This window comes from Podarcis bocagei (genome assembly GCF_964188305.1).
Source record: "Podarcis bocagei genome assembly, chromosome: 12".
Classification (NCBI taxonomy): Eukaryota; Metazoa; Chordata; class Lepidosauria; order Squamata; family Lacertidae; genus Podarcis; species Podarcis bocagei.
In genome coordinates this window covers 39,772,344-39,798,253 of record NC_138137.1, presented here as the reverse complement: position 1 = coordinate 39,798,253, position 25,910 = coordinate 39,772,344, and the positions used below count along the sequence as shown (strand labels likewise).

General features: G+C 44.4%; 1 protein-coding gene across 1 annotated transcript in view; it reads right to left on the bottom strand.

Moving 5' to 3' along the window:
• KIAA1217 overlaps nt 1-25,910 on the bottom strand; it is a 375,624-nt gene that overhangs the window by 20,371 nt on the left and 329,343 nt on the right. The window contains 5 exon segments of the mRNA XM_081163126.1: nt 1,045-1,220; nt 7,598-7,755; nt 11,088-11,137; nt 11,958-12,062; nt 17,556-18,370. Of these exon segments, the coding sequence (XP_081019252.1) occupies nt 1,045-1,220; nt 7,598-7,755; nt 11,088-11,137; nt 11,958-12,062; nt 17,556-18,370 (1,304 nt within the window).

Below are 25,910 nucleotides of genomic sequence, written 5' to 3'. Positions count from 1 at the left end.
GGAAATCTGTATGGCTGTAGGCCATGGCAATGTGTGGTATTCAGTCCCAAGGAACTGTGAGTAAGACTTTAGCCTGAAAGAGTTAAAAATACATGTTTGATTCTTATATATTTTGTGTATATAGAATAACTCCATTCATCTCTCTGTCCAATACATTTTGTTTAAGAAAACTGTCCTAAAATGTTATCAAATGTTAATTGCACATGTTTAAGAATGGGTTTTATTGGGGGGGTTTTTAAAAAAAGATTTTTTTTGTATTTTACCTTATTTTTATATTGTTCTTATACAGAGGCAGAAAACAGCTATTGGAATTAGTATTGGAATTGGGAAGCGGGTGGTGCTGTGGGTTAAACCACAGAGCCTAGGACTTGCCGATCAGAAGGTCGGCGGTTTGAATCCCCACGACGGGGTGAGCTCCCACAGTCCCTGCTCCTGCCAGTTCGAAAGCACGTTAAAGTGCAAGTAGATAAATAGGTACCACTCCTGTGGGAAGGTAAACGGCATTTCCGTGCGCTGCCTAGGTTCGCCAGAAGCGGCTTAGTCATGCTGGCCACAGGACCCAGAAGCTGTACGCTGGCTCCCTCGGCCAATAAAGCGAAATGAGCGCCGCAACCCCAGAGTCGGCCACAGCTAGACCTAATGGTCAGGGGTCCCTTTACCTTTACCTGTTTAACTATTGGTCACCTTCTCCTCCATGAATTTGTCCAATCTCTTTTTGAAGACATCTAAGTTGGTGGCCACCATTAACAAGGTGCTGCATCTCTTTTACATTCCTGTATCCTTCCAACATTCTACTTCACTGCATGTCCAAGAATTCTAGGGCTGCAAGGGAGAAAAACTTTCCTCCACCCACTTTATTAGTGCTGTGCATAGGCTTATAAATTTCCATCGTCTCACCTCCTACTCTGCTTTTCTCTGAACTAAAAAGTCCCAAGTGTTGGAACCTTTCCTCATAAGGGAGTAGCTCTGGATGGCATTTCACATGCATTTTCTCTGAACAACCCCACTTCAAAAGACAAGGAGGGACAAGTCCCTTTCACCTACCATAAACTCTTCACAATTTTCTCCTCTTCGTATAGGTATTTCTGCCTTTCTTGCTCCACCAGGTGGCGCTGCCGCTGCACAGGATCTTCCAGCCTCTTTGCTCTTTCCATCACCTTGCCATTGATTTCCAGCTCCGCTTTCTTCACCATGGCCCTTAGCGCCTCCTGGTTGTGCAGCTGTTACACAAAAGAAATCAACTTCAATTTTCCCTGCCTGACTAACATCCCTAGGATCTGAATGCATCATATTGCTCAGAAGTTGGGTTTGGATAAAGAATCCTGCAGCTGAATGCACTTTTCTCCCCTCTCCGTTTTTTAAAAGAAAACAATAAAATCTTCTCTCTCCAATTTCACACACAAATAAATGTTATTTCTAGGAGAAGGTAGAAGCTGAAGGGGTGGGGGAAAGTACAAACTGTTGGCTTATGCGCCATGCACCTGACTTCGTGTTCAGTTCCATCAGAACTTCAGCACGATTTCACATGGGTCTGGTGCCTTTAATGTGGGCTCTTTAATGTGGCATTGTCTGGCACAACTACAAACCGCCAGAAACGATTCCACTGCCCTTTGCAATCCAGCAACACTGAGCAGCTGCTCTTCCAGAAGACGGCATAAACAGATCGTTCTGTTCTAGTGACTCTTCTTCTCAAATGGTTTCATCGCAACACGGAAAAGTGCATGACAAAATCCGGCTGTTGCCTTTCAATTCAAAACTCCCTAGATAGGCAGAAAGGTTGGAGGTTGGGGCAGGTTGGGAAGAAAACAGAGAGAAGCTGGCAGGAGCAATGTCATCTCCGCCCGCCGCCGCTGCAGCATCAAGCCAGCCTGCTGGAACACCCACCTAGCCCAGCCAATGGTGCCGTAAGGGGTAGGAATTTAGGGCTGATATACAAGGCCCTCTCAGCAGAATGTGGAGGGGGAGGTCCAAACACAACAGCGCTGGTTTAACCCAAGGTAAAGTAAGTAGTGGGGACATGGGTGGTGCTGTGGGTTAAACCACAGAGACTAGGACTTGCTGATCAGAAAGTCGGCGGTTCGAATCCCCATGGCAGGGTGATCTCCCATTGCTCGGTCCCTGCTCCTGCCAACCTAGCAGTTCAAAAGCACATCAAAGTGCAAGTAGATAAATAGGTACCGCTCTGGCGGGAAGGTAAACGGTGTTTCCGTGTGCTGCTCTGGTTTGCCAGAAGCGGCTTAGTCATGCTGACCACATGACCCAGAAGCTGTATGCCGGCTCCCTCAGCCAATAAAGTGAGATGAGCGCCACAACCCCAGAGTCGGCTACGACTGGACCTAATGGTCAGGGGCCTATTTACCTTTTAAAGTAAGTAGTAAAGGCTGCATTTGGCCCCAGGGCCCAAAGTTCCCCACTCCTGGCCTAAAACAACCCTACCGCACCACTTTGTCCAGTATCCTGAAGCCTAAACCACAAGGCCTAAACCACATTCCTCCAGGAAGTCCAGAAGCACAAGATAAACAGACTGTCCACACTGCTGTTCCCTAGAAAATGGTGCACCCAAACATGGGGTCCCTTCTAGCCATCCAAACTTGTTTGCTACCCTTTGATAGATTGGCCCTCCATTAATTTGCCTCGTTTCCTTTCAAGGCAACGCACTCCTCTCTGTATCCTGTTGCAGCAAGCTCCATAGTCAATTCACCAACAAGATTTGTTCACAAAGGGACGTATAATTTACAGGCAGAAACCCAAATAGAGGTACAAGGGGGTCTGTGGAGGCCTTCACAGCACACTCTTTCTGGTCTCTGGAAGTCGATGTCATAGAGCTACAGATAAGACTCAAGGGCTGGCCGATAGTGAAGATGTCAACCCACAGAAAGGAGCCCTTTTTGCTGATCTGCAGAAAATTTCAATTAGCCTTTGTGTGCGAAGAAACACTTCCTTTCTCCTGTCCTGAATCTACTGCCAATCAATTGCACGGGGTGACCTTGAGGTCTAGCATTACAAGAGGGAGAGGGGTGGGGGAAAGCACCTTCTACCTGCTTTCAGCAAAGTGTTCGGAGGGTGGCTACATGCAGGAACCCTGCAGCCTCATCCACAGTTTAAGTGAAGTTGGGCACTGGGACAGAGCTCCAAAACCTGGTGCCTTGTGTGCATGTGGGTGGGTGGCCCACTTGAAGCTGGCACACTAAATGCTAAATGACACAGGTGCCGCTGCTTTTTATCCAAAACATTCTAGCAAGCAGGACATACTTCTGGATTTTACACGCAGCCATGATGTCAACTGGCCCAGTGGCCAAATTAAAGGGGGCAGGCTGCCCCTGTGGCTTTCCTGGCTGGTTAAATAAGTCAAGCCTAGGCCGGGCACATGGGACTTGGGGATGCTTCCCAGCCAAAGGGCAATCAGTTGGGCGCAGCAATTTGCCCATGATGAGTGGAGCCAAAGACAAATGTCTTTGAGGCAACAGATGTGCAAAAGCAAAAGTCACAACAGGATATATTCTGGCCATGTGGAAAATCAGGGGTTTCTACACACACACAAACACACACACACACACACACACACTCCTCCCCATTCAGGCAAGCACAGGTGTCCTCACAATGACACAGTGGTTAGATTCTGGGCCCCTGCATGCATAAGTGGAGAGCACCCTCTAAATGTCTATTACCCCCTGCTCTCCAGCTCTCTCTCCCACCCTCTCTCCCCACACAACTCTCCTTTCAACTAGAGTTGACGCTCTGGGGCCGGCTGGAGGATGCGTGGGAAACTGGCTGCGGCTGCTGCACTACCGTGTGTCAGCTGTTAGGCAGGGAGGCTGAGCAGCCTAAACAAAGCCCCACTGCGCTTCAGGTCTCTTTGGGGCTTCCTCTGCCCTCGCTGCCGCCCTCTTCAGGCTCAGAGGAAGATCTCCTCATGAACCACAAGGACTCTCTAGCTCTCTCCCACCATTTCCTGGTATGATTCTATTTATTTCCCACCATGTGTGGAAGTAGAACACGCATCTGGGGATGCCCGTATTACAGTTCAAGCGCAAACCAGCTATCTAGCACTCTTGGTTGAAAAGAACTGTAGAGCCTTCACGCTGGTGCACTTAAAAGCTCTCCCTTCAGCAGTCCTGGAGGAAAGATGCATAAACACCCCTACCAGGAGCGCAAGTGCTCCTGTGACTCTGGAGAGGCCGAGTTGCTGACCCATGACCTCCTACGCTGCTCCTTTTATCCTGACTTGCATAAAACATTTGCTGAACCCTTCTTATCAAATCTGCCAGGACAATGAGGTAGAGATTCCTCAAAACCCATTATCAGTAAGGCCAGTGTTACTAAGCAAGCGTACGGCCTGACCACAAAACTGGTAAGAACCAGTTTAGGAGGAGCCAAAAGGAGCCTTCACACAACCCCTTCTTCTGAGTGTTAACAGAAACCGGCAATTTGCCAAAGGACTTCAGTCTGCATATCAGAAATTTCGACCTGTAGGCAGCTGGTCAGAGAGTGTGGCTGAAGGATTGCTACTAGACGGTTTCATTCAGTCTGAATTTTAAAGTCAGCTGGACTGATTCACATTTTCTGGAATACCACATGAATTGGAATGCAGTTCCCATTTGGTTTTTGCACTTTTCCATAATTTGCAATACGTTCTGTGGCTCGAGGAAGTGTACCAAAATGCTCATATACAATGCACGTTTTACGGGGGGAAATGCACAAGAAATGCACACACAGCCTACGTTGCATCAGAGCTGCTGCTAGAATGTTGCTGCCATTGTAAATGAGCTCTGAAAGAGCTTTAAGATCAAGAGTGCAAGTCTGACTTGCATGAGATTCCACATGCCTGAATGACTGCTTTCATTTTTCATTACAACCCACGTAAAGTGCTTATTGCTTTTTGGGGTGGGGGAGGTCTCAGTGGATATCAAATGTGGTTTTTATTTTACATTTCGGTTTACAGAACTTAAGATGCGACTTGCAGGGACTATCACAGCTTAGTGCCAAGTGAATGAGCTGTGTATGCCACAGGTCTCACGTTCCATCCCTGGCAACTCTAGCCAAGAAGCATTTCTGGTCCAGCTCAGGATAAGGAAGCTTTGGATGTTATAAATCTAAACTGGCACCTTCAGCGCTGGTAAGGCACCCACCCACTCTTTAGCACCAATTTAAAAACAAAGAGCTGGTTTTTAAATCTGTATGAAAATTCGGTTGCACACCTATCCACATCTCTTACGCCCACACAAAATGATTTTGTTATTTATTTATTTTAGGATTACTAGAGGCTGGATTTATCTGGATGCTCCTATTTCTCTTCTGCACACAGTCGAAGGCATGGCCACATTGCTGAACATCAGTTTATAAATTAAAAGTGACTTCCCAAATAGGATTTGCTGTTCTAAGCCTTGAATTTTTCATATGATTGAATTATCTAATTACTCTGCTTTCGTGGCCAGGCACATGATTTCATGCTCCTTTTTTTTTGCCTTTTATATAACAATCCAAAGTGAGTGCATTACTAATCCAGTTCATTATACCTCTTGGGGAGTTGCATATACCACTGATCAGTCAACAAATTGGCTGGGGACAAGCAGTGGCTCTGTTCCTACACCTTCATATTGTTATGGGTTTGTAGGGGGCAAGGATCCCCTAAAATGTCTGGGTGCCGGCTTCTCCCCATTGGTTCTGAAATTAGTAAATGTGGGGGGTTTGAAGCCAAGTGTGACTAGACATACACCTGCCGTTTCAGAGGGGGGAAATTATAGCCACTAGAGTAGAGGGAGCCAGTATTGCTATCTAAGGCCTCTTCCTACAAAATTCCCCATCAGATGCATGGGCTGGAAACCCAAAGTTTTATTCTTGCCCCTGCAGGGTCCAAACGATGCCATTCTGACAACAAAACTATTAAGAGACACAGCTCCAGATATCTCAGCAGCTATCTAGGCTCAACAGTATACAGACGCACTTCTTTAAAAATAGCTAGAAAACGATGAACTGGATCCAACTGATGGCTCATTCGCATGCATGATGTGGCAGCACCCTGGCAACTATTAGGCAATAAATAGTTTCCCCATGAGCAGACGGCAGAAAGGCAGAATTAAGTTGGGTCATCCTTCCAAGATTAATCCTTCCATCTCCACACAAAGGTCCAGCATGGTGAAAAGTAACCGCACCTGTATGAACCGCCCCAGTTCCTTATGCTTCAGATGAGTAAACTGAATAGTGGCAGTGGGGTTAAGAAAAGTCCCTACCTCTGCAGAGCACCATGACAACTGGATGGTGGGGGGGATTGAGGGAAGAGAGAAAAGGGACAGTTGACTGATATAGGCAGAAGTAGGCTTCCGGATGTCCAACACTGTGCTGAATCATAGCTTAAACAAAAAATACACATGGGGAATCCCCCCCATTTGATTAACAGGTTTTGTTCTAAAGGGGTCAGCAAACTTTTTCAGCAGGGAGGGGGGTCGGTCCACTGTCCCTCAGACCTTGTGGGGGGGCGGACTATTTTTGTTGGGGGGGGGGAATGAACAAATTCCTATGTCCCACAAATAACCCAGAAATGCATTTTAAATAAAAGCACACATTCTACTCATGTAAAAACACACTGATTCCCGGACCATCTGTGGGCTGGATTTAGAAGGCGATTGGGGCGGATCCAGCCCCCGGGGCTTAGTTTGCCTACTCATGAGTTAGATTAATCCAGGAAGGAATGATAAATCTACTATAATCCATGATAGCTAAATGCAGCTTCCATGTATAACAGATGACTCTCCTCCATCCAAATATTTATGCCCTACTTTTGAGCATCCTAGGGACCCCTGTCTGAATGTTGTTTGAAAAAGGAACAAACTTTTTATTAAGCCTCTATACTTACTAAAACCTTCCAAATACCAACATCTGCCACTTGGTTTAGTGTCCAGAGTGTCTGGGAAACCCAGCCAGATGGGAGGGTTATAAATTTAATAATAATAATAATAATAATAATAATAATAATAATAATAATAATAATAAGTGGGATGGGTGGGGGTAGGTTTTAAATCAACCTACCAGTCAGATATATATCCATATCAGTGTTGGGTGACCTGTGCCCCTCCAGTTGTGGCTAGACTTTGCTTCCCATCAGCCCCCGCCAGCAAGGGTCAAAGGTCAGGGTCATGGGGAGTCAGGGTCCAACAACATCTAGAGGGCCGCATGTTTCATACGTTTAATATATCAACAAAACATTTCAGACAAACTGGACTCAGAATAACAAAAGCTGATTTGGAACATAAACACTCAATTCCATGGCTTTTGTTCTTCTGCTACTTCCTTTCCTCCGTAACCGAAGTTTCTAAGTTGACACATAGAGTGTAGAAGATATTAACGAGTGCACAATCTTATCAGGAAACCAGCTTCCAGGGGGCATCCATGTTAGCGCGTTGCAGCAAAAAAACTACATCAGGTCTTGCAGCACCTTGGAAACTATCAAATTTATTGTACCGTCATAAATTTCAGAGACTAATGCCACAATAAATCTGATAGTCCTTAAAGTGTCACAACAAGACAGTCTGTTGCTTTAAAAGGGGGAAAGTGTCCATCGCAGGCACCTCTCCTCCAAGCAAAAAAGGCCCAGTAATACCTGTAGTTGCCGCATCTGGTGCAGCTGGAGACGGAGATCCGACACGTTGCGTTTCATGTCAAAGAGGCTGACTTGCATGGCTGTGGAGCCGACCGGCATGATGCTGGCAGCTTCGATAGCTAGTAACGAGTTCTTCCCACTGGAGACATGAGTAGATCCTGAACATAAACAGCAGCAAACTGATTAATTAAGAGTGAAGCTTCAGTCACCTTTTCTCTCCTCTTCCTATCATAAAATGTTAAGGCTCCTATGGATCACTCAATTCACTCAACAATGCAAACGCAAGATCACAGATTGTTCCTATCATGTCCTAGGCTGCCTCCCCTTTAACTCAGTAGTCGACTGATAGGATGGTAAAGAATAGGTGGTGTTAATAACTGAAGAAATAAGAGGAATCATCAAGTGATAACTGCTGTTCACTGTGTTCAAAACGAGTTCAAAACAAGACACGTGTTTTCCCTTATCCTCGTATATCTGACTGAACCTATCTGCAGCGCTCAAACTCACTCATGTATCCCTATAATTTTGTTCAGGATTTTCTACAAGCAGGTAGACAAACCTTGGTTACAGCTAGAAAGAGTTAAACCACGGGCCCAGGTTCAGATGACAGGCTAAGCCAAATCACAGCTTAGCTTAATGTAGAGCAGTAGCAAAACAAGCAGTGATATCCTTTTTGGGAGCCCACATAATTGCTCATTTATGCCACAGCATCATGGTTGGGCTTAGTGTTATGTGCAAACCTGGCCTCTTCCTCCAATGTAAACCATGGTTTTACTGTACACCTGAGATCTTAATTAGGGTTAAGGCAAGGAATATGGAGTGGAGCCTGCAAGCATCTTCATACTTCTCAAATACATGAATTCAATGCAAGCAAGGAGGGGGAAGAAGAAACAGGGCTAATATGTCTTAAATCTGCTGAAATGAAAAGTGACACACCTAGTTATCAACAGCTCCTCATCTTCAAAGCCCCATTTCCTCCTGTTCCTCTCCCATCATCAGATATGATCTAGAATTGTCTGCTGCATGTGGGCAGCTACAATGGGATAACCTTTAACTTGGTTGCAACAGATTCCCTTTTTGACTGGTTAAGTCATGCCTCCATTTTGTAATCCAGGCATGAGGGCTTAGCTATGCCCTTCAGTAGTAATAATAATAATAATAAACCCTAAACATAGCATGGAATGGTGATAAACAGATTTATTTTTTACTGCCTCATGCTGCAGTTGCCTTGAAATTTTAACATCAATGAGATCACATATGGGCTTGATACCAACGCACAAAATCCTCGTGTTGCCTGCCTGTCGCTCAGCTGATGAGCTTCTGGAGGAGTTTCCCGTCCAGAAAGGGGAAAGGAGGGCAGGGAAAGACATCCTCGCCTGTTGCTCTGTGGCTAGTCACATGTTGCCAGCTGGCATTTGACCTAGACTGTGTTTTTTTCCAAGGGTATAAAAAGAATTAGCATCATCTTCCCAGGAGAGAAATAAAAATGGCAGATGTGCATTCCTTCACTGCCTACCACACCCATCTACCCATCTGTGCCTTCCTCCAAAAACATTTCAGCCCAGGCAGTGCTGAATTTGGAGAAGGGGGGAAAAAGTACTGCATGAGCACAGGGCTGGATACATATCAATCACAGCAGCAAAGTGCAGAACATGCATTGTAGAACACGACACTTTCACATAGCCCCAAAGTTAAGCCCATTCTTCTCGTGCTCAAGACGGTAGCTGGGGAGAGTGGGGAGTTTTCTCCAGGAAACACAATCCAATTCCAAGTCTACAGCTACTGAGCTCATGTCTCTTCTTTGCACATTTAAACTTCTGCAACTGCCTTTCTTGAGAGGGCCCCACCCCAGGACAAAGAACAGGACACCATAAAAAAGCAGCAACACGTTTTCTGAAGCATTCCAAGGAATTCCGGCTTTCTGCAGAGTTCTGGAAAAGCAGTCCCATGAACCAGAACAAAACAATGAAACAGAAGTCCTGGAAGGCTGCAGGCTTCCTGTTTATTGTTAAGACAGGTTCATATGCTATATCCCTGCAAGGGTAAGACTGCACCACTGGTTTTCTACAAGATCCGTCCTGAAAACAGCACAGAGAAGAACTGGCGTGGTGGTTTTGCACCTCATCCCAAGCTCTATCATCGATTACTGTGAACACAAACAGGAAAAGGGGAGCACTAAACAGGAATAAAGTTAGCATCTCATTAAAAAAAAAGATACAGATCTTCCCATGATTCATACGGACAAATGTTGTGTGATGCTAATGTCCTTCTTCCAGGCCACAGTTCATGAGCCTTTGTTAATGGAAATCTGCATTTTTTGTTTGAAGCTGAAGGCTGAATTTGCACAAATATTGGATACCCTTTCACCCATCCTCCACAGACTGCTAATTTTTCATGTAGAGCTTTGAAAGTGCTGCTGATCTGCATTCTGGAGTCACTGCCATCAGCTGGTAGGTGGTGGCTTCCTGTAGGGATTGGCTACAGTGATGGAGCTCCTATAGGAAACTCAGTCGTGCGGCCAATGGAACTACATCTCTACCTCCCTAGTACCGGATATCATATACAACAAGTGGGTGTGGTTTGGGGGAAATGGCCTCACAGGCTAAACTGAGAACTGTGTTAGCTTGAATCTCACCAGTTCTGCATCTTGATTCAGAAACATACAAGCAGGGTCTATTGGAAACAAGCAGACTCCTTAAAAACAGCCAACGGACAGCGAATCATGCTTCAAATTCTGAAGAGAACCAGGACCCCAAGCTCTGGCAAAAAAAACCCAATTCTCTTCTTTCTCCAAATCCAAACTGCAAAAACACTTTCCAGTGTAGAACTCCAGGCTAAATACACCCACTCTGGAAGAACGGCAGATGAAGGTGATCGACTACATGGAATTGGCAGAAATGACTGGCAGAATCCGAGACCAGGGAGAAGAGTCGGTGGAAGAAGATTGGAAGAAATTTAAAGACTATTTACAGAAATATTGTAAAATTAATGAATGTTAGAAGGATGTTGGATAGAAACTAAGGGGTTTCCAGCTGTAATGCTTTAGGAGATACAAAAAAAAAAAGGTTTACAAATGGGTAAAAGTTTAATGGTAAGGATTTGCTGAACTAACAAATTGAAGTGGAATACAAAGAAGGGAGGTATGAGGAGGTCTGGGGAAATAAGCGTAAGGAAGATATGTTATGGGAAATTATCTGGTTTTTAAACTGTTTTTATGTTGTATTTTGTTTCTTTTTATTTTTTATTTTCATTGTTATACTTTAAAAACTTTAATAAATATCTTTTGGGGGGAAAAAAGAACTCCAGGCTAAACACAGCACCATCCTTGTTAGCAAAAGTGCATTCTAGCTGCCCCTCTGGTCCCTTTGCTTGGACTCGCATGGATACTGCATCTTAAAGGCTGGAGCAAACAAGGAACATTCAAGCCCCTTTGTTAATTGCCTGCTCTCCCTTCAAGCAAAAGGAGCTTTCATAACACAAAGTGTCTTACCTGGCTTCTCAGCGCTGCTTTTACTAGTCACAGTTTTCACCATCTTCTCACTAAATGAAACAAAAAAATGGGGAAAGAATTATGCAAGCCCGGTTGTTGACAGCAAGCTAACTATCTATCAATAAATCAGCGAGCAAGAATTTTGATTCTAATGACAACCTGAATTATCTGGAATACAGAATGGACTTTCATTGTTAAAAACTGGTAGGGTCTAGGATTGTTCATTTAATATACAGCTTTAAACATCCAGAGGAGCACTATGAGTTGTCCCCCGAGCCTCCAAATACTGATTTGGGCATTTAGTGCCACCAATCCCAAGCATGGAACCCCTGACCTCTGCAGCAGAGGTTCTGCAGGCATCCTTACTATTAACCATCAGGTGTGTCTTGAAGACTTTTAGGCTGACAGACCTACTGAGTTTTTTACTTATTTTTTTATATGAGTCATTTTTTACAATTTTGTGTTGTTTCGTGGTATTTTATGTCACACACCGCCTTGATATTTTATGCCACTAGGCGGTTAATAAATACTTTGATCAATGATTGAAAACAAAACAGGGATAAATCTGCAAATGCATTTATTCACTTGACTGATTATAATGCCAAGAAGAAGAATGTCTCGAAATGTGTTGTGCATTTTATTCTCCTTGCTTAAACTCAACTTTTAAGCCATTTTTTAAAAAATTAAAGCTGAAAAATAAAAATAACTGAGCAAAAATCCTGACCCAAAAGATGTCAGTGGCAAGCATTCCCCACAGCATCCTCCATGGGGTGCAAGATTCTCCCCTAAGAGTGCCTGGGCTTTTTGCCCCCTGTGGTGATCAATGAAATAATTACAGGGAAACAGATTTAATGAATTCTTTTGTTTTACCTAGAAGCCTCTTTGCTATTACTTGTATTTGGCCCTTTTAAAAGCGCAGACTGAACAAGACCAGTTAAACTGGCAATCTGTTTCTCCATTGCTTGCATCCTCTCTCTGTAAGACAAGAGAATCGTTTGTTAAAGCCAAATGTATTTAACTTTCAAGACTTGATTTCTTTTCTAGCTGAACGAGGACCACAAGATTAGAAAGGAAGACACCATGGAATTTGCTCAGTGCCTCCTGGCCATTAATTTTCATGTACCTTGTGTGAGAGGAAGACCAAACCACTACATCCTTTGTCAAAGTGCTGTACGGACTAAAACCAACATTCATTACAACAGTCACAGCTGCCCCTTATGATCTCTCTCCCTGCCTTTCATGATCTGAGCTAACTTCTCAGTTCCACCACTACATTCTGATCATCCTTTCTCTAGGCTACTGTAGCCTTTTTCTTAACAGGTCTTCTCTCCCTCCTGCTGTGTCTCTCTGCCCCCTCTCTCTGGAAGAACCGGAATCCTTGCGCTGTGTTCTTTGCAAGCGTCTGTACTGTCTGCCTGAGTTTCTCCACCACCGACTGCAAACTTCGGCTCTTTTAGAAAGTTCCTCGCCTTTTTACTTGTGGGCTGTACTTCTCTCAAACTCCTGTAACTCTCAACCTCCACTCCATAAGTAAACTCCTCGGGTTTGGGCTTCTTCGGTCCCTTTGTGCTACTCCTATCAACATGCAATGGCATCCTCTTTCCTCGGCACTGTGTCAGGATTGTCCTTCAGCAGGATCCAGTCCTTCAGCATGCTTGAGGGGCCAGCCCTGCTCCATGGACCAAAGGTTCTCCACCCGTGCAAACAAACCAAGTCTCCTTAACACCAAAGATCCATAGCAAATCAGGCCATTTCCTAACAACTATAATGACGTCTGGGTCAGCTCTGTTTTCCGGTCCAAATTAGAAGCATCCCCCCCCCGCCCATCTCTAAACCGCCTTAGTATTGCCTGACTTTCTTTTCAACTTAATAGCAGCCAATTCTTGTTCCTTCTGCAGGTTTCCCATGAAAACCACTTATTGAATGACCCAGGCCTCCTCTTGTCTTCACCTCATTCGCCACCTGACTCTTTCTTATGGCACATTTGCTATCAGTCTCTGAACTCTCCCCTCTTTGGTCATTATTTTAGTTCCATTTAAAGTCGAAGACATTATCTGCTCTGTCACCAAATGGATCAAGATTTGTTTTTAACATTAATCCCCTTTGACAGATGCTTTTGAGCAAGTCCTACGAGGAAAAGTGATCCTTCCAAGTAGATGGGCAACTTGTACAATTGCGGATCTATTTATAGCGTGGGCTTATTCTATGGCTTAAAGTACAAAGGTTTACTGTGCAGCAGAACTGGTTATTTCAAAACCAAGCATCATATTAGGCATCTTATGTAGGCAGGCTTTCCACACATACCCCATAGCTCAGTAGCAGAGCATCAGTTTTGCATGCAGATCACAGGTTCAATACCCATCATCTTCAGGTAGAGATGGAGGAGACACCTGCCTGAAAAACCTGGAGAGCTGTTGCTAGCCCATATGGACCACACTGAGCTGCATGGACCACTGGCCTGACTCAGGATAAGGCAGCTTTCCATAAGTTTCTATCCAACCCTTTTGTTTTTATCTCCTGCACTTGTCTGTTTTATTAGATTGTTTTTTATTTTTTTTAAACTGTATTTTATTTTTTGTTTCTAATTGTTTTCAGCTGCCTTGGGTGGCGTGTAGTCATCTCAAGGGCTGGGCATACGTTTTAAAAACATATGTAAATACATAAATTAAATACGTCGAACCAAGCATTGAAATTATGCTGCTTTTGAAAATAGGAATGAAAGCAGGAAGGAACGGTTCAAGCAGTAGCTACAGTGGGCACTTAATATACAAAGTGAATGGGACTCATTTATTTGCTTCTGGGAGAGCCCGGAAATAACCTAATCACAGACTTATATGTGGATTAGAGAACAGTTAACCTTTGGATTGCACACTTCCCTGAATTTTGTGGCTCAAAAATGCAAAATAAAATGTGTCTGTTTACATCTGAAATGTGTACAAAAATGCATATTATAGGGGAAAGCATACAACAAAAAAAGCCCCTTTTGTGTGCAGTGTGAGCCAAGTCAATCTAATGATCATGACCTACAAGACCCACCTTAGCTAGGGTTCCCCTTTGAAGGCTCCTTTCAGGTCAGCATGCAAGATCCACCTAGCTGAGAAGTGAGATTCTCTGAGGGCTAGGAGCAGAGATTTCTCTGGAATGCCTTTGCAAAACAGGACCACCTTAATCCACATTTTCAGGAAAGGGGTGTGAATCTTACTGCCTTGCTTCTGCTCAGGCCAAATCAGCAGGAATCATTTTAAAGAGCAGTACAAAGTCACACCGTTAGCATGACTGCCTTGCAAGGAAGCCTGAAGTTGGCACGGGTGGTACAGAACAGCCAAAATAGCAAACCTGCACCCTTCCCCAAGGAGGTTTCTTCTCCCAGCCGTGAATTGCATACACTCATCAAGCTGCACAGTGACCTAGCAAAGCAGAAGGAGTCTTGCACACTTTCCAGATTTTCTGGGCAGAGTTGTTATTCTGTTCCAAGACTATCTTCCTTCTCTGACTGTCCAAAATAAAGTCTAAAAGAAGCACAATGGATACAAGCCCGTGTCCCTCTGGAGTCCAATAACAGAGTACTGTGATACTTCCTTTTGTACAGGCAGAACGCTCTTCTTATTGTTCAATTGAAGCTCTGTGTGAAACAAGCCTTGTCCTGTCTTACAACTAGCCTGAGGTCATTCAGAACAGGGCATTAGTACACGCTCCTAAATTGATCTCTACCTCTCACTCTGAAATTATCTGAGCACTGCTTATACATTTTCCCCCTCTCCCAGAGGCACCTTTTTTTTACTTTCACATTGAAGAGGTGACACATCATCATCATCATCATGCCTGGTGCAAGCATAAACCAGAATGCCAGTCATAAAAATCTTCCATTCAAGTTCATCTGCTCATTAGTCTACGTGTGCATTAAATATAGACAGATGATGTACCTTAGGGTGAGCAACTTGGAGGAGTAGCACTCTCACACATATATTATTAAGGAAGAGTTCCAATTATTTTATACTATAATGAAAACTAAATTGAAGATCTCTCAGAAAGAGAGAGAGAGAGAGAGAGAGAGAGAGAGAGAGAGAGAGAACAGACACATAGCTCAGGGGTGGAGGACCACGTTTTGCAAGCTGAAGATCATGCTAAAGATGGAGCAGAATTTTGGAACTGGGGAGGGCAGTCCTAAATGAATTCCTCCAGTTCTGAAAAGGTGAAGCTATTACAAGCAGAGCCAAACTCTCTCCTGAACCTCAGCTCAACTTGTAATTAAATCTTTGGGTTCACATCTTCTCCATTCCCCTACTCCTTCACACTTGGGAAAGGGTCAAATAAATAGCTCCCACCTTCTCTCTTTAGAACTAACCACAGTTCCCCGTGACATCCAAACTCAGGGAACTGTGGTTTGTTCTAACTATAGCTAGTTAACTAAACCAAGCCCTGAGTACAGACCTCCTCTCAGCTTCACTTGAAATAACTATTGTCTTCTAGAACCAGGTAAAGACCACCACCAAGGGATAAATCATGCAAGGAAGGCATCTGCCTGCCATATTGAATGGCTAGCCTGGAAATCTGTGGCTAAGTCAGAATTAGCTCACTAGTTTGGGACTGCTTTGCATTTGCTATTTTAAACTGCTACAAACCAAATTGCTTTTATGGTTTTAAAGTTAAGACTTCAGAGGCATGGTAAACATTTCCGAGGTTAGACAACAGACTAATCTGTGGAAATGGTTTTTCACTTTCCGAAGAAGCTTCTTAAATGGTCCCATAGCCACAGAAAGTTCTTTTTCTAAAAAGGAAAAAAAAAAGCAGGAAGGTGGTTGCATAATTTTACTAATGTGCTCAATATTGCATCTGAACCACAGGCTTGCTATATATATATATATATATATGTAGGTTTTGGTGTCTTCGGGTGTCTTCCCGTGTAAGAGTTGGGGTGTCTAGGCGACGTTTCGACGAGGTCTCACTCGTCATCTTCAGGCTGGTGCTTTCGGCTTCTTGTTACTAGAACAGAGCAGGATCTCAGTGTTTGAGTTCCTATAAACACTGAGATCCTGCTCTGTTCTAGTAACAAGAAGCCGAAAGCACCAGCCTGAAGATGACGAGTGAGACCTCGTCGAAACGTCGCCTAGACACCCCAACTCTTACACGGGAAGACACCCGAAGACACCAAAACCTACATTCCTGTACCCGTGAAAATCTACGAAAGCATATATATATATATATATATATATATATATATATATATATATATATATATATTCAGAAGCACCATTATGAAAATGGTCTATTTATCACTGTCAGTTTCACAAGAATAAGCCACTCTTGGTCCTAAAGTGAGCATTTAGGAGGCTTACTTAAAGGCTGTGCAGCAGCTTACAAAGTAATAGCATATTCGACTTCTGGGACCCGTGGGGGGAGGAATTTGTGGTTAGGAATGAGGCACGGCTGGACAAGTGACTGTTGCTGGAGACACAAGCTGTTATGATGGCTGTTTCTAGATTAAATGCATGATGTGTTTACAGCTCAAAAGCAATTATCTCTACCTCATATAATCATTACCGGCACAATAAATTCTTATTCATGATGTAAGAAATATGGAATTAGCTACTAGGCAAGGAAAGTGGCAGTCACCCTGATGGTCAAACTGGGAGCAATGCAGATCCCTACTGCCTGCCACCAGGGCTACTGGTCAGAGGGCAGGACCTGCTGGTTTTATCAAGTTTGTACCCTATTAGTATAACTCATATATTTCTAAGTACAGCTTGTTCTCTCTCTCTCTCTCCTTCCTTTTATTTATTTGCTTTTAGCACTAAGAAAGGCACAAGCTTGTGCACAATAAACAACATATTATTTACTTAACAAGATAATAGGATGGATCCAGACTTAGTCATACTTAGTTCCCATGTTTAGGGAAGTTTTTAATGTTTGAAGTTTTATTCTGTTTAATATTTTGTTGGGAGCTGCCCAGAGTGGCTGGGGAAACCCAGCCAGATGGGCGGACTATAAATGAAGTAGTAGTAGTAGTAGCAATAATAGTAGTAGTAGTGAACCCATCAAAATCTATGGCACTTAAGTTAATCATCAAATAACTTCAGTCCCACTGACTTCAGTGGGTCTATTCTAAGTCAGAATCCAACCCGGTAAACAGGGTTACAAGTGTATCTCCTCTATATTACATAGCCATATGTAAGCACGTCAAGGACAAAGGACGCATAGAGTTGAAAAACTGCCAAGGGTTTTCCCTAGAAGTGGACAAGACGCATCCATTGAATGCACCCCTATAGATTGTCAATAGGCAGGATGAGCAAATATGGGCCACAGAGGAAGGGCTCCCATTTCTCATTTGGGTCTTTTGAAGCTGCCACACAAGACTAAGAGGCCACAGTGACGAAGGACGCGGGAGAGACTCAAATCTTACCTGTCCTTCAGCTGTCACATGACACACACTCATCCAGACAAAAGCCATATCATCTTGCTCTGCCTTACCTGGTCTCGTTCTCTTTGGGTATCACTGCTGATCCATAGCCAAAAGCTTTCTTGTCAGGTACCGAAGGGACTACCTCAGCCATGCCGGGTAAGCCCATGACATTTCGTGGTTTTGCTTCTACGAACACAGGTGTCCCTGGGTCTTTCTTAAGGGACTGGCGACCTGGAGACGACCTCTCAAGGTGAATGGTGTGAGGAGACACTTGGGAGTTGTGATGGGCGTGAAGGTCTACCATCCGAACATCAGCTACTCTGTGAGGGGAGGCAGGAGGAGTTTTGGAGCCCAGAGTCGGCAAGTGGCTGTCAGGGTACTTCCTTGATTTTTGCCGGTACAGCGACTGCTCCATGATCTCAGGCTGCATAGGAGGGTTACAGTAAGTGCTTGAAGACCTCATGGTGCTACGATGGTAAGCAATGATGTGGTCAGGAACGTCCAGAGGGTGCCCCGCATGTGAACCTGCGATGCTCATCCTGCCCTCGTGGTACAAGTAAGGGTCGGCGTACAGCCCCTCGTTCCGAAAAAGAGTAAGAGTTTTGCTGCCCATGTCCTCGTCGGGCTTCACATCCCTTCTTTCCAAAATGGCACTGGGGCTCGGTGAGATGGATCTCGAGGCTGGCATGTTTGAGAGCCTGTCCCTGGGAATGGTGGCATTGCCAGGGCCGCCGACTGGCCTGGCAGTGCCATAGGGGATCCTGGATGGGGAAGGAGGCATGGAGTGGGGCACTGGCGTAGCCGGTGGAGAGATTGGCAGTGCATGAGGGGGATGCGCAGTGGATCCTGGCCGAGAAGAATTCGGGAAGATTTCTCTCTGCATCTGTAACACAAAGAAATCCACTTAAGAGGCACGCTTCTGGGTTATCCTAGGCAAGGATGCAGTGACACAAAATTAAAAATAAAATTTTGAAAGTGAAAATCCTTACCTATACTTTATCTAACTCTAGAGGTATAGGCAGAATAACATACAATATTCAACAATACTAAAGAGCCTTCCCCAGATGAGATATCATTATTTGTATACACACACACTAATTCATAATTATTCCCAGTGCTTTTTTTCCTAGCCGGAGTGTGGTTCTGGTACCTCTCAGATGGGCACCATTGCGGGCCAGCAACTTACTTTAACTACTTCATCGTGAGTTCCGGAACTTATTATAGTGCTTCAGGTTACATACGCTTCAGGTTACAGACTCCGCTAACCCAAAAATATTACCTCAGGTTAAGAACTTTGCTTCAGAATGAGAACAGAAATCGTGCTCTGGCGGCGCGGCAGCAGCAGGAGGCCCCATTAGCTAAAGTGGTGCTTCAGGTTAAGAACAGTTTCAAGAACGAACCTCCAGAATGAATTAAGTACTTAACCCAAGGTACCACTGTATTCTTGGAGGGAGGGGCAGCACTGATTATATCAACATTATTCTGATTTCGGATAACCATTTTGGGGCGTTCTACCTAAACAAAATGCACACATGAAGCAACTTTTGGCACCATCTGCTACAGTTTTGAGAGACAAGACGTATGAACAAGTGGAGGTAGAAGGAGGGGGAGGGATTTGTGCTCCTCCTTTGCAATGTAGAAAAATGAAGCAAATGGTGAATCTAAAGGTGAATCCCAGATATGACATCATAAAATGATCCATGTTTGGAACAAGGCTTCGTATGAAAAGGCCAGTTAAGTTGGGGGTGACCTGCATCTAGACATGTGGTCAAAATCTTTGCCCATTAAACCTTCCCAGCAAGATAAACAGCAGCCAGATACACCCCATGTGGTTACGTTGAAGGTTATATGGGTAGAATGGCACTTCTTTATGGGGTGTAAAAGTGGACACTGACTGCCCTACAGCTGTTCCTCTGGTGCAACAGCCACCACCAAAATAAGAGGTATAGTTTGCACATCCTGCAAACATGGTGCCCCTCTGAATTTGTCTGGTATGACCTTCAAAGCATCTGCACAATTACACTGAGCTCAAATGCCTCTGACAGCCATGGAACTTAGGAGGTGCCATGTGTTGGATGGTGACCTTAACTAGGAAAGACCATCTTTCCACAATTTAGGCAAAGGCAGAGGATGTTACCCACTGAGTAGCCTTCACAAGGTGCTCTGCATTGCTACCAAAACAAAGGGCTGAGTTCTCTCCCTTCCCCACCTACGAGTTTTTTTTTCATTGTTTTGTCAATTCCCAAGCCAGGATATACATAACACCGGCTCCTATTACATCCATCTCCACAGCTGGGAGTTTGCAGAGGCCTCTTTTTTGTGACCAGAGGTCAAAGAGAGGGTTTGTATCCTTAGGCACCAGAAGAAGGGGAAGGCAAGTAGCCAAGCAACTTCAAAAAGTAAGTAGGAAAATAAGGCGTGGCAGGAGGTGCAGGAGATTAAAAAAAAGTGGAAAAGCAAAACAAATCAGTCTACCAAGACACACACACACACACACACACACACACACACACACACACACACACACACACGTCTATAACTTATAGTCTTTTCACACATTATGTAATGTAAGCCTTCGGTTTCCCACTGAAACTACAAATTGCCTTATGTGCTTTCCCCTCCCCAGCTCCCTTCTGGCCCAACCATAAGGAGAACGAAAGATTTCATTTCTATTTTCAATTAACCACAGTTTAGTGTGTCTTCCAAACATTGTTAATGTTAATGTTAACATTGTTAATGTTAAGCATAGTTTAAACAACCTAACTTCACAGCACAATGGTTTGAAGTTGCATTGTTTCAAGCAAACCGTAGTTAAGATTAACCCCCGTTTGTCATGTACAGATGACACAATAAGCTGCAGCTTATTTATTCCTTCTAAACTAGAAGGAAAGGATTCTGAACTCTTCCTCACTGCTGTGCCACAGGAAGAAGGGGAATGGCTCACTGGCTCATTTTTGCCATTATAAACTATGGTTTAGAGTGAGGTCTGAATCTGGCCACTCTATGTGCTGCTTCATGGGTGCATGGGGTGGAGTATGGGATGTTAGATGAGGAGAAGGAGGAGTACCTCTGGTGGGGTACACACCATGCTCCTTTGGGGTAGTTTATCCACCTTTGGTTCCCACTCTGCATTCAGCTTTCACCTGCAGCTTCTAGAAGCTGTCAGCATGCGACAGCGGCAGCCACATCCTGGGAACAGCTTCGACTGGGTGGCTAAACCAGGTGAGGGTAACCTATAGGTCTCAAACCCTTGGTGAGTAGCAGCAGTGGCGTAGCATGGGGGGTGCAGGGGGGCCCGGCCACACCGGGCGCAACATCTGGGGGTTAGGGTTAGGGGGCGCAAATCCACGGGTTAGGGGCCGCAAATTACTTGCCTTGCCCCGGGTGCTAACAACCCACGCTACGCCACTGAGTAGGAGACTTCCCCTGCATGCGAAGACAGGCTCCAGTGGTTTGGCTGGATTGTACCAATAGATGCTCTACCACTGAGCTACAACAGAACATGGCTGCTCTCCTGATTCACCCAAGACAACAGAAGGGACTTCTGGGAAGTGCGCCTGCTATGAAGTTATGGCTGATCCCAGCTTCCCAGTCTAAGAAACAAGCAGAGGAGTATGTGGGTGTTTCCGACTGCTTCCAATGAAGAAGTGTGTTTCTCCTAAGAATTTCATCTTGTGTGAAATGACGCTAGCCAGATGACCAGCAAATCTGCAGCCCAATCACATGCAGAGGGTGCTTCCTTTTACGCACTTCTAACTGCCTATGTCATGTAGCTCTTCCTGTTGAACCTCTTTGGGCATTTAGTACAAGTGGCCTCCCTATTTATATTCTATATGATACACACATGCACACGCGCGCACGCGCACACACACAGAGGCATTTTATTAACAGTAGCTTACATTTTAATTTTATTATTCCATTGCTTTTTAAAAACAGTGTATGCCTGCATCCCTAACCAACTCCTACATCTGCATATTTGGGTCAGGTGCTGCTCTTACATACATTCTTTAACACAAATAAATTGAGTGCCCCTGCTGCACTGAATATCCCACCAGGAAAGCAAATCACCACAATTTATCATCATATTGAAACAACTTCATTTCATATCAAAATTCAAGTAATCTGTAAATTGCAAGACACAGAAGAGCACCCCACCTCTCTTATTGCCTTAAAAAGGCAGCAGTACATTATTTTTTATTATCTCCCAAGTCCACAAAAGGAACTCTCGCCTCCAAATATTCCCCTCAGACACAAATCTTTTAAACCATGCTTAGCTATTATCTCACAAATCCTTCAGTTATTAGATGCTGATAAACCAATATTAAAAGAAAAAAGCATGCAGGCAACATTTCAAGACAAATATTGATGTTTGTCACTCCAAAGTTTCCTCCTTTCCAAATAATAAAAGTCACTTACATTAATTTAATTAGCTCTACTGGCAGAGCAATGAGATGGTTAGTCTGCATTCCACATGCTACTGCTCTTTTTTTGCTTTCCAAATTTTAAAGATTCGGTCTAGAATGAGATTTTTAAAATATGTATATAATATATCCTTCTTGGAAAAGGTTCTTGTGTGTTAAGAAAGCTCTTCAGTCTCGCGGCTCACATGCAGCGTGGGCCATTCTTGCTCTACTTGATTCTCTAAACAACATTGCTTCAATAGGCTAAAGTACTTTTCCACATGACAAACCTTCAGTTTCTCCTCCCTCTAGAAATTAGTCACTAAATACCCGTCCCTTGTCATGTCATCCAGTCACAAACTGTGCAACATACCAGATTGCGCATGAGCCAGTGAATTAAGAACACGTATTAAAATGCACAGATGATACCAACTTGGAAGAGTCTATTCTTTCCAAGGAGACGAAGCAGGGAACAACCACAAGACTTTGTTTTGGAAAGAAAAGAGAGGGGTGGGGGTGGAGAGAAAAACCAATGGGAAATAGCCCTGTAATTGACTGCAGAAAAAGGACAAGATCTTAAACTGCTTATGTTTTAACAAGGACAAGATGCTGGAAGTGTGAACCAAAAGCCCACAGCCTGTTTATCAGAGCAACTTAAAAACCACACACATTATGCAGAGCCTGGTTCACTTGCAACCATTAAATGGATGAAATGGGAGGCTGTCTTTAGCTGCACCTGGGCAACCCAGGAGCCTGTCTACTAATTAACTAGTTACCTTTGCTACTTTGCCAAGTTGGACTTTGGGCAGCCGTCATAAATCAATTCCGTTGCTATCCGCAGAACATTACACATGCAATTAAGTTGGGCTGGAGGGGAAGTAAAATAAAAATGAAGGCGTAAAGCGTTTGTTTAGAACAAAAGCTGGGTTAGCTGCTTCTTACATGTGGAAACCGATAAAGGTGAAAGTGCTTGCACTAGGTATACGTACACAGAGAAACACTTAATCATAACCCACCTGCAGAACTTATCGCCACAAGAACTGCACATTTAGTGTAAATGCACTGAATGTTAGATGATGAGGTGAATTTGCACTCCTGAACAGAGAGCAGCACTATGGAGGATGGGCTTATCTCTGGTAAACAGTCACTGAGACACAAAAAGCAAAACCTCTTGTTTTCAAGGCTCCCATATGCAGATTGCCAGATGTTGGGAATTAGCAACAGGAGGGCTATCACAACTGTGCCCTGCTTCTGAACCTCCCAGAGGCAGCTGGCCGGTCAGTGTTAACAGCCAAAATGCTGACTTCAATGAACTGGTGGTCCAACCTCAGCATAGTAATTATTACATCTTCATTGGCTCGTTGAAGCATTTTTGGCAATTTCATTAGAGGCAGGAAGTTTGCATTAGTAACACATTACACCAGTTTGATTCTCCATGCGTTGTTCATTTAAAATGATACTGCCTGCTATTTTAGAATGGGAGGTTATTCTCCTATTTCCATCACAGAGTTACAATTTCCAGGCTGGTTTATCAATCAATCCCTTTTCCCAATGAGTTATGGGAATTATAGCTCTGTGAGGAGAATAGGGGTGTCTCCTAACAATTCTCAGCACCTTTTAGAAACTATAGTTCCCACGTTTCTTTGGGGGAAACCATGACTGTTTAAAATGGGTACTATAAGCATTCCTCTCCATCTCTTGAGCTACATTATCCTTCTGGCTACGTTTCTAACCATTATCGCCACTCAACGATTTCCACCTGCTTGACTCATGCATGCTCCCTTTCAGCCACTTCAGTTCCAGCCTGAGGTCACTGGGCCCACAGGAGCCAAACAGCAGTGATCCCAGCAAAGCTGAAACCCAAACCAAGTTGGAAAACACTGGCCCTGCCTGTTTTATAACCTTGTTACCAATAACACATGCAGCTTAAGTTTGCACACACAGAGCTGTTTACACAAATACACCCATAGGGCTATGTCACAATAAGGGACCCATTTCTTCATTGCTTTTCATCAGGACGATCCTGAATAACATACCTGAAGATGAGCCAAGCTTCACTGCAGGAGGGAAGCCGCTGTTCGAATTTTACAGCTGCATGAGCACTGTATGGGAATGAGAGTTAAGCGGCTCAGCCAAGGTGAATAAGCATAACGCCCTGCAGCTCATTTGGGACCAGTATTTGTGCTGAGTTAGATGCACACTGGTGAAGTGGTGGAGGTGGGCATGCTAAGGCCAATACGTGGGGTGGGGTGGGCTGCCCAGCCAAGCCGCTTCTTTGCCATGGGTGTAAATTGAGTCTGGTCTGATTTAGAATGAAATAATCCCACTTCTTTCCCTCTTTCACACACTGAGCACCAAGACCACTCTGGGTCTATGAGCTTGTGACCTGCAGGAACTGCAGAGAAGGCAACCTGCGCACCGTCACCCAGCTCTTGCCGAAGCAAGAAGACCAGGGAGACCTATAAGACCAGCAAGCAAGCCCTTGTACACCAACAGATCAGATGGAACTCTCAGAGCCTAACCCATAAATAGACTAAGAGGTCATGCTTGCTCATTGGCTTGAGCAATGAGAAGTTTTCTCAGACCCCTTTGGTGCTGGGCATAGCCAGTCTTCACTGTCAGACCTACAGCTGATGAGTATGGCAGAAAGGTCATTGGTAGAGCACCTGTTTTGCGTGCAAGAGGTCTCACGTTCAACCTCTGGCATCTGCAGCTAGGGCTGAGAATGTCTCCTGACTAACCCTGCAAAGCAGAGAAAGATGGACCAATGGTTTGGTTCAAGGCAGCTTCCAGAGCTGCTCCTAAGCTTCTGAATAATATTGTTATGACTTAGTGGGTAATTCCTGGATGTAAGTAAGTGTTAGAATTCAGCCAGTGCTTGGAGTATTAATATGGGCTGCTAGATGCTGGACTTTGCATGTTAAAATACAGGTCAAACCAGCTTCCCATGTCTAGTAATCACCTGGGGAGACGGACTATTAAAAGAGGACAAAGGAAGCAAAGCACAGAGCAAAGACTCTGTGCCAGCCAGCAAATGGGGGGGGGGGAGAGCAGCACCCCTCCCCAAGCTCTGAGATCGCTAGTCAGAAAACAATGCCAGAGTTTTTGTTAGAAGGAAGTTTTAGGATTATCAGTTGGCTGTGATGTGACTGAGGGGAAAAAGGACTCCATCTGTTAAGTAGCAGCAAGTTGAGAAGTGGGTGGTCAGGGTACAACGTAGGCAGACAGTTTGAGTCCAAGGCTGCAGGAGTGAGAGAAACAGAACCCTCTTGGAGTGTAATGCTTTGAACCCCTCCGTGGTAAGCTCAGGTTGTACATATGTGTAAATAAGCCGTATATCATAAAGACACCACAGTCTCCGCTGTGGCTCATTTGCAAAGGAAACGCAGACCCTGGGTAAGCGATTGGAACTCCCTGCCAACTTGCCCTGCTGTGGAGATTCGGGGTGGCGTGTATCAGTATTCTGCACTGAATAAGCCTTGGTCATTGTTTAAGCAGCAGACACACCAGTGTTGCTTCCCTCCCTCGCCTACGCCCAAATGCACAATTGATGTACACTCAAACACACACAGTCTGCAAGTATTCTGAGGAGTAGCCTCATGTTCCAGGAGGAGAATGGCTGAAGGGTCAAGAGCCCAGTCCCAAAATATCAGCATGTGTGGTGCTGTCTCCATGGAAACTAGACTGTGGATGTCACTAGCTTCCTTCACTGTGCTTTCGCCCTGGCATAGCAGAGGGGCCAGGCCAGGCCAGATCAGATTCTTTGTGCAAACTATATGCAGGTCAAGCTTTAGAGTGCCAGTACACAGATCTTAACATGAAAAACATAAGGGAAAGCAAGAATCCTGATGCTAAATCATGTACGTTGTATATGCAATGCGGTGAAAGAGTAGGCCTCAGGCATGAACGCGCATACTCCAATTGCATGCATGGAGCCTTAAATACGAACCAGGGCTACATGTACAAATTAAGCAAGCTAACCATGACTCACCTTGTAATTGTTTGCATTGTTCAAAACTTGTA